Source organism: Ambystoma mexicanum, chromosome 8 (genome assembly GCF_040938575.1).
Source record: "Ambystoma mexicanum isolate Mex_15411 chromosome 8, UKY_AmexF1_1, whole genome shotgun sequence".
NCBI classification, from domain to species: Eukaryota; Metazoa; Chordata; class Amphibia; order Caudata; family Ambystomatidae; genus Ambystoma; species Ambystoma mexicanum.
This window is the reverse complement of record NC_090929.1, coordinates 779,809,871-779,822,916: the sequence shown is the minus strand read 5'-3', so window position 1 is coordinate 779,822,916 and position 13,046 is coordinate 779,809,871. Positions and strand designations below refer to the sequence as shown.

General features: G+C 42.6%; 1 protein-coding gene across 1 annotated transcript in view; it reads left to right on the top strand.

Moving 5' to 3' along the window:
• Positions 1 to 5,851: 5,851 nt before the first annotated feature.
• LOC138472439 (hexokinase HKDC1-like) overlaps positions 5,852 to 13,046 on the top strand; it is a 1,340,644-nt gene continuing 1,333,449 nt past the window's right edge. The window contains exon 1 of the mRNA XM_069610606.1: positions 5,852 to 6,233. Within this exon, the coding sequence (XP_069466707.1) occupies positions 6,171 to 6,233 (63 nt within the window). The 5' untranslated portion in view covers positions 5,852 to 6,170. The remainder of the gene's footprint in view (positions 6,234 to 13,046) is intronic.

Here is a 13,046-nt window from a genome sequence, read left to right as displayed (position 1 = left end):
GGACTGCCGTATGGAGGCCAAGAATGAGGAGGTGCTACAGTAAAGCAAAAAGAATGTCAGTGTAGGATGAACTAGGAAAGCGAGGGAAGGCTAGCAGAGGGATGACATATTACATGTTGTGGAGGCATCACAGTAGGCTTAAGGCCATGGGATGGGTGGCACATAGGTTTACATAGCATAGAGAGCACGGCAGGAAGCTCATGAAGTGAATGTTGAAGCTGTCGATAAGGACAGCCGCATGAAGATCTAACTATTAACATCAGAAGCCATAACCATCTCCTCCTGTACCTACATTGCCTGGGTCATTTGGGTGTGCAGTTTGCATTAACCAAATGAGGTGGACAATCAGTTGAACCCGGGTGCCAAACCTAGGCCAACCTGTTAAGACAGGAATGAACAATGCTCCTGCTGCTGTAATCATCAGTTAAACCATCCATTTAACCTGCATTTACAAGGCCTGCCTATCTTGGCCTCTCCACCATCGCTACATGACTTGGAACAGGAGCACTGGCTGGAGAAGGTACTTAATTTGTCCAGGAAGCACTTTAACCAACTGGGCCTCTTCTTTTAATATGATATATGATATGATATTTTATTTGTATTGTGCTCATACACAAGTGTTTCATACCATGTTTTGGGGGAAGTATAGATGCTAACAGATGCTGGGCAGGTGCATAATGGACAAATGAGTGAACATTACACAAGTTCCAATTGGCCTTTTTGTACATGGAAGTTGTGGGTTTGTACCCATCATTCACAACATTTGTTAGAAATGTTCCATACTCCAATTAAATTGTATGCTGGTTGTATGATAATTGGTTTTCATAAAGCCAATGTACACTTTGCCAAGGCATTTTGGCACTGCAAAAAAAAAAAAAACTCAAACTAGATACATGGTCCAATCTAATTACAGTTGAAATACAAGTGTTTTGATATCATGACAACACTCTGGTTTCAGATGTAAGTGCGTTGATGCTTCCACAGTTTGGCTGCTTGTACTGAAAAGGCGTAGCAACCCCATGATATGTACCTGCCTTTGCTACAGTGAGCAAACCTTCTAATTCTGAATAAAGTGCTCTGATTGGTAGCTTGCAAGAATGAAAAGACGGTGTGTTGTTGGAACTCTGACCCTGCCACCTCTCATTATTGCACTAACAGCAAACACACACTGACTGACAGAGTCCTCTCCTATCAGTCAACATGTTCACCCTACAGAGAAGAGGGACGTGCCATCCGGTCCTCCATGCTGGTGCATGCTGTCTGTGTAGGTGAAGGTACTTTTGTGTATGAAATGTATTTGAATTTATGTATGTGCGCGTGCATCTTTGAGTGCTTGTTTTTATGTATGGATGCATGCAAGGAGTTGTTTGAATGATGTCTGAATTTGCGGGTGAATGAGAGAATGTATGTTGTATGAATGCGTGTGTTTGAGAGCATATGTGCCTGCATGTATGAAAGGGGAGCACCACCAAATTTAGGTTTGTGGCTGCTGGGGGCGTGGAATTGTTTTTTGCTTTACCCTTGATGCACAGTAACGATTCTTAAGGGTGCATCAAGGGTAAAGCAAACATGATAAGTATTACATGGCTTGTCTGGCATAAATTGGTGGTGCCAGTCTACATTCACTTTCTTAATGTGGCATGGCATTTTGTACTAGGCATCAAAGGTAAAACCGAACATACTAAGTGCTATTAGTTGGCTAGACTGCCCTACATTGGTGGTGCCTGTCTGGTCATATATTTCTAGTGTGGCATGGTGTTTTTGTACTGGGTGTCAAGGATAAAAAGCAAGCATAAGTTATTATATGACTAGACTGGCCTACATTGTATAGCCAGTCTGGATATACCTCTTTCTGTGGCATGGAATTTCTTTCCTAGCTCATAGTTCTGATGTGGTAAAACTGGCATATATTGGTGCAGCCTGCATGAACACGTACGGGAAGGGATAGCATGAAAAGGGTTCTTATACTGGCATTACTTTGGGCTTATTCATGTACTTGAGACAAAATGTATTAACTGTGTTGCTTTTTATCCAATTTCGCAAATAAAGTGTACTGTAAAATGCACCATTTTAACCCATTATTTTAAAAATGTTCTTGCAGTGGATAAACCAAAACCAACCTAACCACCCGTTGGTTGGTTGGGGCTCCATCTCTATGCTCGGTGACACCCACATATTCTGAGCTAATATTTATTCCCCTCCAATTCAAAAACTCAATAGTCGCCACTACTCATTGCAGTGTTCCTGTGAAAAAACTCATCTGATGCTTTGCCCATCTGGCATTTAGATAATGCACAAATAAACAAAGCTCTTACCAAATTGTCCCTGATTGAATACATTGCATAGGAAAATTCATTTCTTGTTACTAATCTTTAGTGAAAATGTCAATACGTTTCTCCAAATAGCAAAGGTAGAACTACCAAACCACTCTGTACAGCGGTATGTGAATGCTCCATTATTTGACCAAAATGATTGGCCTAACTTGATCACAAATGCATCATTTGCCACCGTTTCCCAAATATTTCTTGTAAAAATAACCCTAAAGCCTCAGTAATGTACACTTTAAATCCTATATGTTTTGACCAGTCTTAATGGCCTTTTGTGATTACAAATGCTCCATTTTCCACTTGCACTCCTTGAAAACATCAGCTTAATTTCAAATTCAGTTAATAACTATTGCAAAATCGCTTGGCCTAGATTTGGACCTAGACTTACTATTTAATTGCTGCACATTAACATGTTCTATTTGTAAAATTCCATTTACTACCACTGCAGTTTGGGTTGCAATAGTTTTGCCACCACCTGAAAGACAATATGTTCCGTCGTGGTACGGCTGGTGCTCACCATTTCAGTTGATAAGCAAATATTGCTCACTGCCCACAAAAGGTTGGGGACCCCTGGTCTAATAGATTCAGACCCATCGGGATTCATCACTCAACAGTGCCATCGTTTTTAATCACTCTAGATTCACCAAAAAGCATTTGATAGGTTTGATTGGAGATTCTGGGAAGAAACACTGAAAAAACGCAATTTTGGCCCATTAGCAATTAATATGATATTAGCGAACTACAAAGGACCTTGGGCCAGAGTAGCAGTACACTGGAAATTATCACAACCTACACAATAAGGGGGAGGGACAAAACAGGGATGCCCACTCCACCCGCTCTTTGCCCTAACTATGAAACCCCTAGAAGAGAAGATTAGATTAAACCACAAAATCAGGAGAATATTGATAGGCAAAACACAATAAAAAATAACCCTTGAAGCGGATAATATGATCACATCCCTTGTCGAACCAGCAACCTCAACTCCCATAGTAATGGAAGAGTTTAGACTGTTCAGTGATGTCTCTGGTTTCAAAATACATTCAGAGGTTTTAGATCTAAACCTAAAGGGAGATTCTATAAAGGACTTTAAAGAGTAGCCTCACATCTGCTGGGCAGAGAAATAAATAAAATATTTAGGCCTTAATTTAACACCAAACCCCACAGACATCTATAAAGATAATTTACCCAGAGCGGTTTAGAGAGATGATAAAGGATCTAAGGAATGGGCAGGGTTATCCCTATTGTGCCTGGTCAGGATTGCAGTAATTAAAATAAAAATACTCCTGTGGGTACTGTACCTTTTTCCAATCTGTTTCACTCGAGAACCTGTAGAGCTAAATTAAAACATGGCAAGACAATGCAATTTGGGGAGGCAAAAAAGCATGAACTATTGAATGTTCTGCTTTCCCCAAGGAAAGTAGGAGGATTGGGCTGCCCCGACTTATTCAAATATTATTTGGCGACATATTCAGAGAAAATAATCTGTCGTTAATGATCAAAGTGTGGACGGGGAACACATTTGGTTAAAGCCTTGGCTCCTGAGACTCTCATGTGCCCTAATCTTGATTTAAATCTAAGTACCATTGGCAGTCTGGGAGTTAATAAATAAGGGAGGAGCACATTCCCATTCACACTTCGGGTTGAGGCATGTTCAGGGCTGGGCTAAAAGAGGATGTGTTAAATTAGGAGTTTTATTTAAAAAAGGAAACATCATAACATTCGAAGAATGCAAAAAGATTTTGAGGTGGGAGAGAGACAGAGATGGCAGTACTAGCAGTTAAGACATTGGGCACTCCATCCCTCGATAGCTAATAGACCTTTAACACAATTATAATATGTATTTCGGGAAACAGAATCAGCTAATCAAGCGTGTACGCCATCTTTTGCCCTTCACATTTGCGCTCCACTATGCAAAGTAAGTAAACACTGCGTGGCATGCTCTATTGCCAGGCAGCATTTACTTTTGATTGTGAGCGCTGCTTGCCATTTTAGCATGGCAAGCATGTCAGGCAGTGTTTATTCATTATTGTAAAGTCACCTGCCATGCGCACATGGCAGATGACCTTTATAATGTATCCCTATGGGGTCTGTCTGCTTTATGCTGGTGCATAAAGCTGGCAGACCCATAAGGATCTCAAGCATTTGCAGTGACATGAAAATCAATGCCGTTGCAAATGCTGGAGCCATTTGTATGACGGAGAGGAAGGAGGTGGTGGAAATGCACGTGCCAATCCCCCCTCCTCTATAGCATACAAATGATTGAAAATGGGGGATAATGTTAACACAAGGCTTTTACGCTTTTTCATTAACTTTACACCCCCATTGAACATGAGCCCGATTATGGCAATGGATAAAATAAGTGACCATACATAACAAAAATAAGATTTGGTAAGCATTGGGTTCCACTCCTGATGTATGAAACGGAATAAATAGGAGTGCCAACAATACCTGCCTAGACTGAGAGCCCTTGACTTATTTAAATCGAGTGAGGAGCCTAATGGGAGGGGCAAATAAAGTATTCTGCGGTTTTTATTATATGGAGTACAGTATAAGGGGGCAATTCGGTTTACTCCGAGACTTACTTAATTCCACACCACATGTTTAAACGTCTAGTAATAGTGGACTACTTTTGTGGTGCTTGGGAATGAGGGTCGAATTCGGTGACGGGTGGGGGGGAGGGGCTTTGTCCTCACAAAATATCAGAGCATTATGAAAGGATAAATCTGTATTTGTAAGCTGAAGAAGGTACATGCATGTTGGACTAACGAATAAAGAGTTGAAAAAAACATTTAGTGGCTGAAGGCACACTTGGTTGAGCCATTTTATCACACTAGGAGCAGATTTGAAATTGCAATTAAGCCATTACCTTTCAGAAGACTGCTTTGAGATAACTGTAGTAGCCGCATAAATGCCCATAGGTTGATGTTTCTGCACGTTGAAACTTTTTAGGTGATCACAGGAATGAATGTGTGCTTTGGTCGGGAAGGGACCAGTGGTAGATGCGGATTGTCGTAGTGTTTAGCATCGACAGTCAGTGGATGGTTAAAATCCAACATCTACAGACATGCAACGTTTCTGGAGCAGGGGAAAGGGAGAGTTTGCCCCAGAACGCGGGAGAAAGGAATTTCCCCATAGGATTGCATTGGGGTTTTCATAATTTTAGGCAGGAACGAGGGCTGGAGTTTGTCTCCCTCTGCTGAAGACTCACGTCCCTCTTCACTGTCCATCTCCCTTCTAGTTGCGTTCCTATGCCAATCGTGTTTGCTTTAAAGCTGGCTGCTAAGCAACACCGAATAGCCAAAACTAAAAATTAATCTGCCACTACTTTCGAGCAGCTGCAGGAGAAAGAATGACTTATCTGCTCCTCCTTTGCCCCACCCTGCTTCCAGTCAAGTGAGTGGACCACATACACGCGCCATCGGTGCTCCACACTGCAACAACTGGCTCCCCGGTCAATTTGCCCCTTAATCTCCGTTTCTGGCTTTAAAAATCAACTCATGCGTTGTGTTTTTCTCCGTGAACTAGGCGGGGAAAATAGTTGATTCTACATTCAAATTGACATACATAAAAGAGTTATTTTCCGGAAAAGAAAGAAGAATCAACAGGGACACCATTGTTCTCTGCACTTTGACCCCTGGATAAGCTTTATGATGCACGTACCAATAAGAGCAAGGGTCTAGGGTTTAATCATTGAACCAGCCCTCTCGCTAAGTGCTAGCGTAGACATTCCAAGGGACGGGTCTGAGTGAGCAGCTTGTGCACAGTCGAAAACTGAGAACAATTTGCTTGGGTTTTAAAATTGCATTCTGAATAGTTGCCCTTTTAAATCACCATTTTAAAACCATGTTGGCTGTACACCTGCTATCTTTCTATTTTTCAAAGCTGAAAGAAGATCAAATAAAAAAGGTACGTAAACTCAATGTCTCTGTCGCCATTGTTTGGTCGTGCAGATGAATGAGCGTTATGGCAATTGTGCCAATTGAGGTGCTATGTAGAAAAGCTTAAACCCGTAGCTATTTCATGGGCTGTATTTAAAGAATGCCACACGTAATAAAATGTAGCTACGTTTCCTTTACTTTCAGACACTTGACGTTATGAATTTAAAGACATGTTGAGGAAGGAAATGATCGCCGCTTTTTTAAATGCGCCATGAGTTTGGAAGTACATTTTGCAAAATTACAAAAAATGCAATTAAGCCTTTTAATCAGACTGTACAAGTACAAACACGACAGAGAGAAATTGTACTCGTCATTAAAAAGCCAGGCACTAAAGAGATTTTCTTTTACACAGGGCGTGTCATTCCCTTACTGAAGAAAGATTCCATTTATTCTCGATATTATATTTATTGTTCCTTTACATAAAACGTAATTCATTTTTTTCTGATCCAATATATTGTAAGGCATTTGCTAAATTATTCGTTATTTAAAAGGTAGACAAAAATTGTTCTAGATGTGGAGATTGCGCGCGCTGTGTAAGTTTGGCTAATGAAGAATCTAGAAACGGGAATTATTGCATGGCCGCCTCGACCGATTTTTTCACTACATAAAATGTTTAGGCAGCGAAGCATATTCATGCCAAGTTCTGGCAAGATTGGTCAAGGGGGTCAAAATATGTAAAAGGGGCGTGTGGCAAAAACGTTGTGGTTTCCATAGAAGATGTTTTCTAATATAAAGATTGAAAACTGCTGAATAGATCTTCACTGCTGTTAAGTGTCTACTGTGAAATGTACGTTTTCTTCTAATGGTACACATTTGTTTGGTGTTTTTTTTTAAATCTTTGAAAAATGAGGGTCACCTGAAGGGTAGACAAAAATTAAATGTGGATTCCCACCCAGCAGCCATACTATAACGGATCGTCATGGATTCGCAAATGTAAATTGGATGATTTATACACATAAGCAGACCGTGATAAACAGTTCTAACCTCGTTCACCCCTTTGCAGAATTTGGAAACATATGTGGAAAATGTCTAGAGGGCTGATTTTGGATGTGCCCGCCGGTAAATTGCACGGAGAAGACTACTTATGTGTGTGTACACTTCCATGTAAGCACTCGTTTGTGAAAACAATAGTAAATACTAACTGCAGTGTTTGTTCATGGCAGACATGTATTTGAATCCCAATGGATTTGGGTTGTTGTATGCAGGCGGATTTCAATTTGGGTTCAAGTCTCAATGCCTGCACTAAAATCAGTATGGAGAGAGTATGTTCTACACAGTGCATCTTGGAGCTGCGGATGTGGACTAAGTGCATCAGCCCCACAGCTATGTGTAGAAATGGTACAAAAAGGACTAGGGGTGTACCCAATAGCATATTTAGTATTCAGCGGAATACTGAATAGTACCGCCAAATAGTCTGCCGAATCCGAATTTTAGCCGAATAGTAATTTGATTTAATAAATCGTGTTCGAAACTTCAAAAATACACTTTTCTAAAAAACTGAAAGCACTAATAGAAATGTGTTCCTACGTTTTATGTATTTCTCTTTATTTTAATCAAGTTCACATCCTTATCAAAACACACAAGACCAAAAATAACAGATTTACAAAAGACGGGGACCATATTTACTCAAATTGGCCGGCTTCACGAATGAAAAGTGCTAGGTTGCAGTGAACAAAATGAATACTGCAATGTACAACTCCCATTGTAAATCACACATATTGCAATCTCATGCGAGTTGCAAAGTAGCTTGTGTGGACAGTGAATTTCAAACCTTCCTTACAGATAAATGGTTTGTCTGCTCATGCAGGATACTGGTTGGGGGTACATGTGAGGCAAACTCCATCTCCCTCCCACGGTTAGAGAGGACGCCCTTCCCCATATACCAAACATGGGAGAGGAGAAATCCAGAGAGGCCAGATAGGGTTTGAGCAGGGGTAATCACATTTCGTGAAGTCTGACGTGGACGAATCCACCCAAACCCTGCAAGCTCTAAGAAAGCATTTGCTTGTTGGGCAGTCGCTCAATTCGACCAAATCTCAATCCAGACCCACTTTCTATATCTCCTTTCTACCAAACGAAGGGATGCATGGCACTACTGGTTTTTTTTGTTTCACTCTTCAACCCAGCATCACAAACGGTAGTACGTACAGTGCGCTCTATCTCAGTGTCCACACAGAAAAGTTCTCCCATACCGCTTTCCAGTTTGGACAGACAAGCCTATAATAATCAATTTCCCAATAACCAAGTTCTCTAAAGAGGCCAATATGGGCTGGGAAATGTAGGTCATATTGGTGCGCTATACAAATGACAACTACATTTCTTGCACGGCCTGACATGCAACTTACTTGTCGCCAGCTCTATTTTGTTTTTTGCAACATCTTTTTATTGATTTCATAATAACAAAACCAAATCAATAATCATAGCATATTGTTCTAAAAGTAATCAAAAGCTCAGGGAAAAACATTCAGTAGCACATATGATATTGCAAGCAACTAAACCAACATTATATTCTCCACAGTATCACAACATAAATAAGACATCTAAACCGGTTAAACAATGAAATGCTTGTCACTGCAGCAATGGGGTCACTCTGCATTCCCCCATTTATCCCGAATCTTATCAAATTTGTTGTGGCAACCCCTGGATCTGTAGACCCATTCCTCCATTGCCGTGCAGTTGTCCATGTCTAACACCCCCTTGGACACTCTGAGTACCTCTCTCGCCCCCCACTGCATGGCGATATTTCTTTTAGCCACTATCACAGCGTTTGAAATAAAAAGTTTTTCATAACGCAAGTAAACCGTCTCACCCCATATGCCAAGCAGTATTAACTTCGGGACCATTTGAGACACTGCTGCACTTTATGATCTTGCGTCTGAAGTTCTGGATCTTCAGACATAACAATATGGTGTGTTAGAACGTACCCAGTGAAACAACGTAAACAGTTGGAATCCGCTGTCTGGCCCCACCTACACAGCAATTCCTTGGTGTAGTATGTTCTATGCAAGATTTTCAGTTTAAGTCTAAATTAGGCTGAAATAGCGATCTCTCTGGCAGCGATTAAGTCCTCTTGCCACTCCTCTGCTTCAAGAGGGCCCACACCCGCCCCCCATTTTTGTTGGAGTTTTGTCAAAGGGCGTGTGGTAAAACTACAAAGAATTTGGTACAAAGTCGAAATTGCCTTCCTAACAAAAAGATCTATATGTATTTTGGCTTCCACCGGGGACTGTTTTAGGCAGTCATAGTGCCCTCGGAATTGAGCACCTGGCATGTCTGAATTGGACATATTGGTAATTATCCAAAATTGACAGTTGTGAGCTGCAGCTCGTGGAATGATCGCAGGTGGCCCTCTAGGAGCACATCTCCCATAACTCGTATATTTTTGGCATACCATTGGGCAGCAAAATTCAATTTCCGTTGCTCTTGCATGTCTCGGTTATTCCATAATGGGGCCTTCAGAGTCACCACTCTCAACCCCCCGCCAACCAATCCCACCTCCCTCATGGCTTTCTCACAGGCACGTACTACCTGTTGCGAAGTAAAGTGCAGCCCAACCAGATTCCCTCCACCATGTAGTGTTTGCAGCAGGTCCATGTAAACCTTACCTGTATGCTCCAGTCAAATATGTGGGCAGAACTGGTCCCAACCACCCATTCATTTGCCACTGCCAGCTGAGAGGCCAAATAATATTTCTTAAGGTCTGGGAGACCAATTCCACCATCCCATACCGACCCGTATAGGGACCGCAAGGCTATTCTTGCCTGAACATCCCACCACAACAATCTCCTCAGAGCTCTTTCAAAAATCTGAAATTCCCCCTTGGCACTCCTAACGGGGGTATTGTGCAGGATGTACAGAAATTTGGGCAGCGTCATTATTTTAAACATAGGTGTCGTCCCCGTCAGGGACAGGGCAGCGCTGACCGAAATGTAGTATCGGTTATACATCTTTCAGTTATGGGCTTCAAATTGCACCCAAGAAAGGTGGTGGAGTCCCGACAGACATGAATGCCCAGATATTTAAATAAGCCAATGGCTACTCTGAAGGCACAGCTGTCGAATTGCTTCGGAGCCTCCTATTAACAGAAATAGGCTTATGCTCCAATTGACCCTGAGATCACTATGCCGTCCATACATTTGCTAAGATCTCGATTACCCTTGGGATCGACCTCTGAGGTTCCAATAGAGCAGCAGGTCATCCGTGTACAAAGAGAAATGGTCCTCTTGCCCTGATGGCCATATTAATCCTTTCATGAAGGGATCCCCCCTGAGCCAGATTGGCAGGGTTTCGAAAGCTAGGATTAAAAGTGTTTTTCGGGATAGAGGGCAGCCCTGCCATGTCCTCTTTCGAGCGTGAAGTGACTAGATATTATCCTATTAAGTCAGACCATCGCCAAAGACCACCCGAACAACAATATAATCCATCGTAGGAAGGTCGGCCTGAAACCCATTCCCAACAATACCACCCAGACAAATTCCCAGTATACTGAGTCAAAAGCCTTTTTGAAATCAATGGGCACTAATGCTAATGGTTCCGGAATACGATCAGCCATATTCAGGGCCACAGTCTTTGGATATTCATGTGAGTTGCCCTGTCTGGCAGGAAACCATTTTAATCCGGGTGGATCAGTGCAGTCAATATCTTAGTCAACCTCATCGGCAGAACTTTAGCCAGTATTTTGGATTCCTTAATAAGGAGCGAAACAGGCCTATAAGAAGCACATTTGTCCGCTGATTTGTATTTTTTAGGGCTGACGTTGAGAGTCGCTTGTCGCAAATCCTGGGCTAGGTCTCCTTCGTTCATGCTATCCTGAAAGATTGATAACATTGGTTAAGATAACGCATCACTAAGCCTTTTCCACATCTCCGCTGGGATACCATTAGGTCCTTGTTAGGCAGAATCCTGTGCCGTTCCCTTAGGGAGCACTACAGAAGATTAGGACTACAGGTGGGAGCAATAAATCCCCTTTGGTATCAGTCTGTACCACAAAGATTTAGTTGGTAGCTGTGGCTGAGCAGTCAGACTTATCTCAAGAGGGAGATGAGCAGTATTCAGCGTTTACGCAATAGGCCTACAGTACTATGGCACAAGGAAACACCGACCAAAGCTTTGGATTAAAAAAAGTAGATATATATTTATTTTATACACTTCTAGTAAAACACATTTATCACAGTCATCAAGCAAGTTAAAATAAGTCAACGCAAAATATACACACTCCCTATTTAAATTGTAGACCAAGTGAGCCAGAGTGAAAACAGAGCAAAACGGCACAGTAACAACCACACACAAGGGATACTGTAGCAATTTCTCACAAAGGAGGGAAAGCACAAGTTACACAGAAGTATCCTCTTACACACCCTAGCAACACTTCCCATAAGTTTGTGAACCAGTATAAGCAAGACAGTGCATCAGTATAGAATATACTTAAATGAAAACTGAGCAAAATGGCATTTCACAAGGTTTAGAAAGGGGAAGAAAAAGGGAGTTATAAGAAGTAGGTGCACCAACACAGTTCTAGTTGATAAGCAATCTAAAGAAGGCAGTTCTAACAAATGTAGCCAGAGTCAAAAGGCCTGTGCCAGAGTCAGTGGTACAGGGCAAGGGCCCAGGAGCAAAATGTTCTTGTAGCTGCAGTCAAGTCTTTGGTTAACGATTTTGAAAAGGTGGATGCAGAAGGTGAAAGACAATGTTAAGAGAGAAGGGCGGCCAACCCAACAGGTAGGTAAAGGATTTAAAACGCCTTTAGTTCTACCGCGAAGAAAGGGCGGCCTGCTGGAACAATGTACCTTTAAAATGAAGAAGTGGCTCCTGCGGTGGCGGTTGTTCCTGGTAGTTCCTGCAGTTCGGGGGATCCAGCAGAGGAAGAGAGGCTCTCGTCACGGAGGAAGGTTCGAGTTACTGCACTACCCTGGGATGAAACCAGCCGCGGTGCTGCCCGACGAATAAAAGGTACGCTCCTTTAAATCGCGGTCCAGGTGGACTGGTGCCTGGCTATCCGGCCTCCGAGTACAGAGTACAGTCGATTCGACCAAGGCAGGTCCAGGAAGGCGATTGGCAAACTGGTTGGCCCCACCAGCTCAAGGGAAGAAGGCTCTTGCAGATGAAGATCTTCTCTCGTTGTGTGGAGAAAAGTGGTGAGACGCTGCAGCAGGGCTTCACCGGTGGTTCAGTCGTTGCAGATGTCTTTGGCTTCTCTCCTCTTCGGCTTCTTAGTTCCAGTGGCGACGTCTTGCTCTTCCAGTCCTCAGGACCCTGCTTTTATGCAAAAAGAGCCCCATTCATACAGCCTAGCTCTCACTCACACAGTGGAGTGGTCATCCTTGGCGGGAGACCCTCCAGCCTACCAGGATAGAGTGTGACATGGGTTGCTGAGGCAACCCTGTCCAGGGGTCCTACTCCCCCTCCCACACAATGGACCCGCCCCAGACTCAGTGGCGCCGGAAGGAGGGCTTCTTGACAGAAGCCCGCCAAAAGGACGAACAAAGGATCCCCGACCTGGGTTAGGAGTTTAGAGAAAGACACAAGAAATAATTTATATTAAAGTTCTGGCAAATAAAACCTACCGGAGTAAAGTTAATATAAAAATAAACTGGCGGTATGTTAGAGGCTGTCAGAAAAAGTGTTAGCCTCGAACAATGGGAAAATTCCATAGGGAAATATTTGCGGTCGAATATTTACGGTAGTAACCACTGCCACCAGCCAGATACTTTAGAGAGAGGGACTGTACGGTACCCCCTCGAAAATGAACATAGGGGAAAAACTATTAACCCTTTCCAGTATC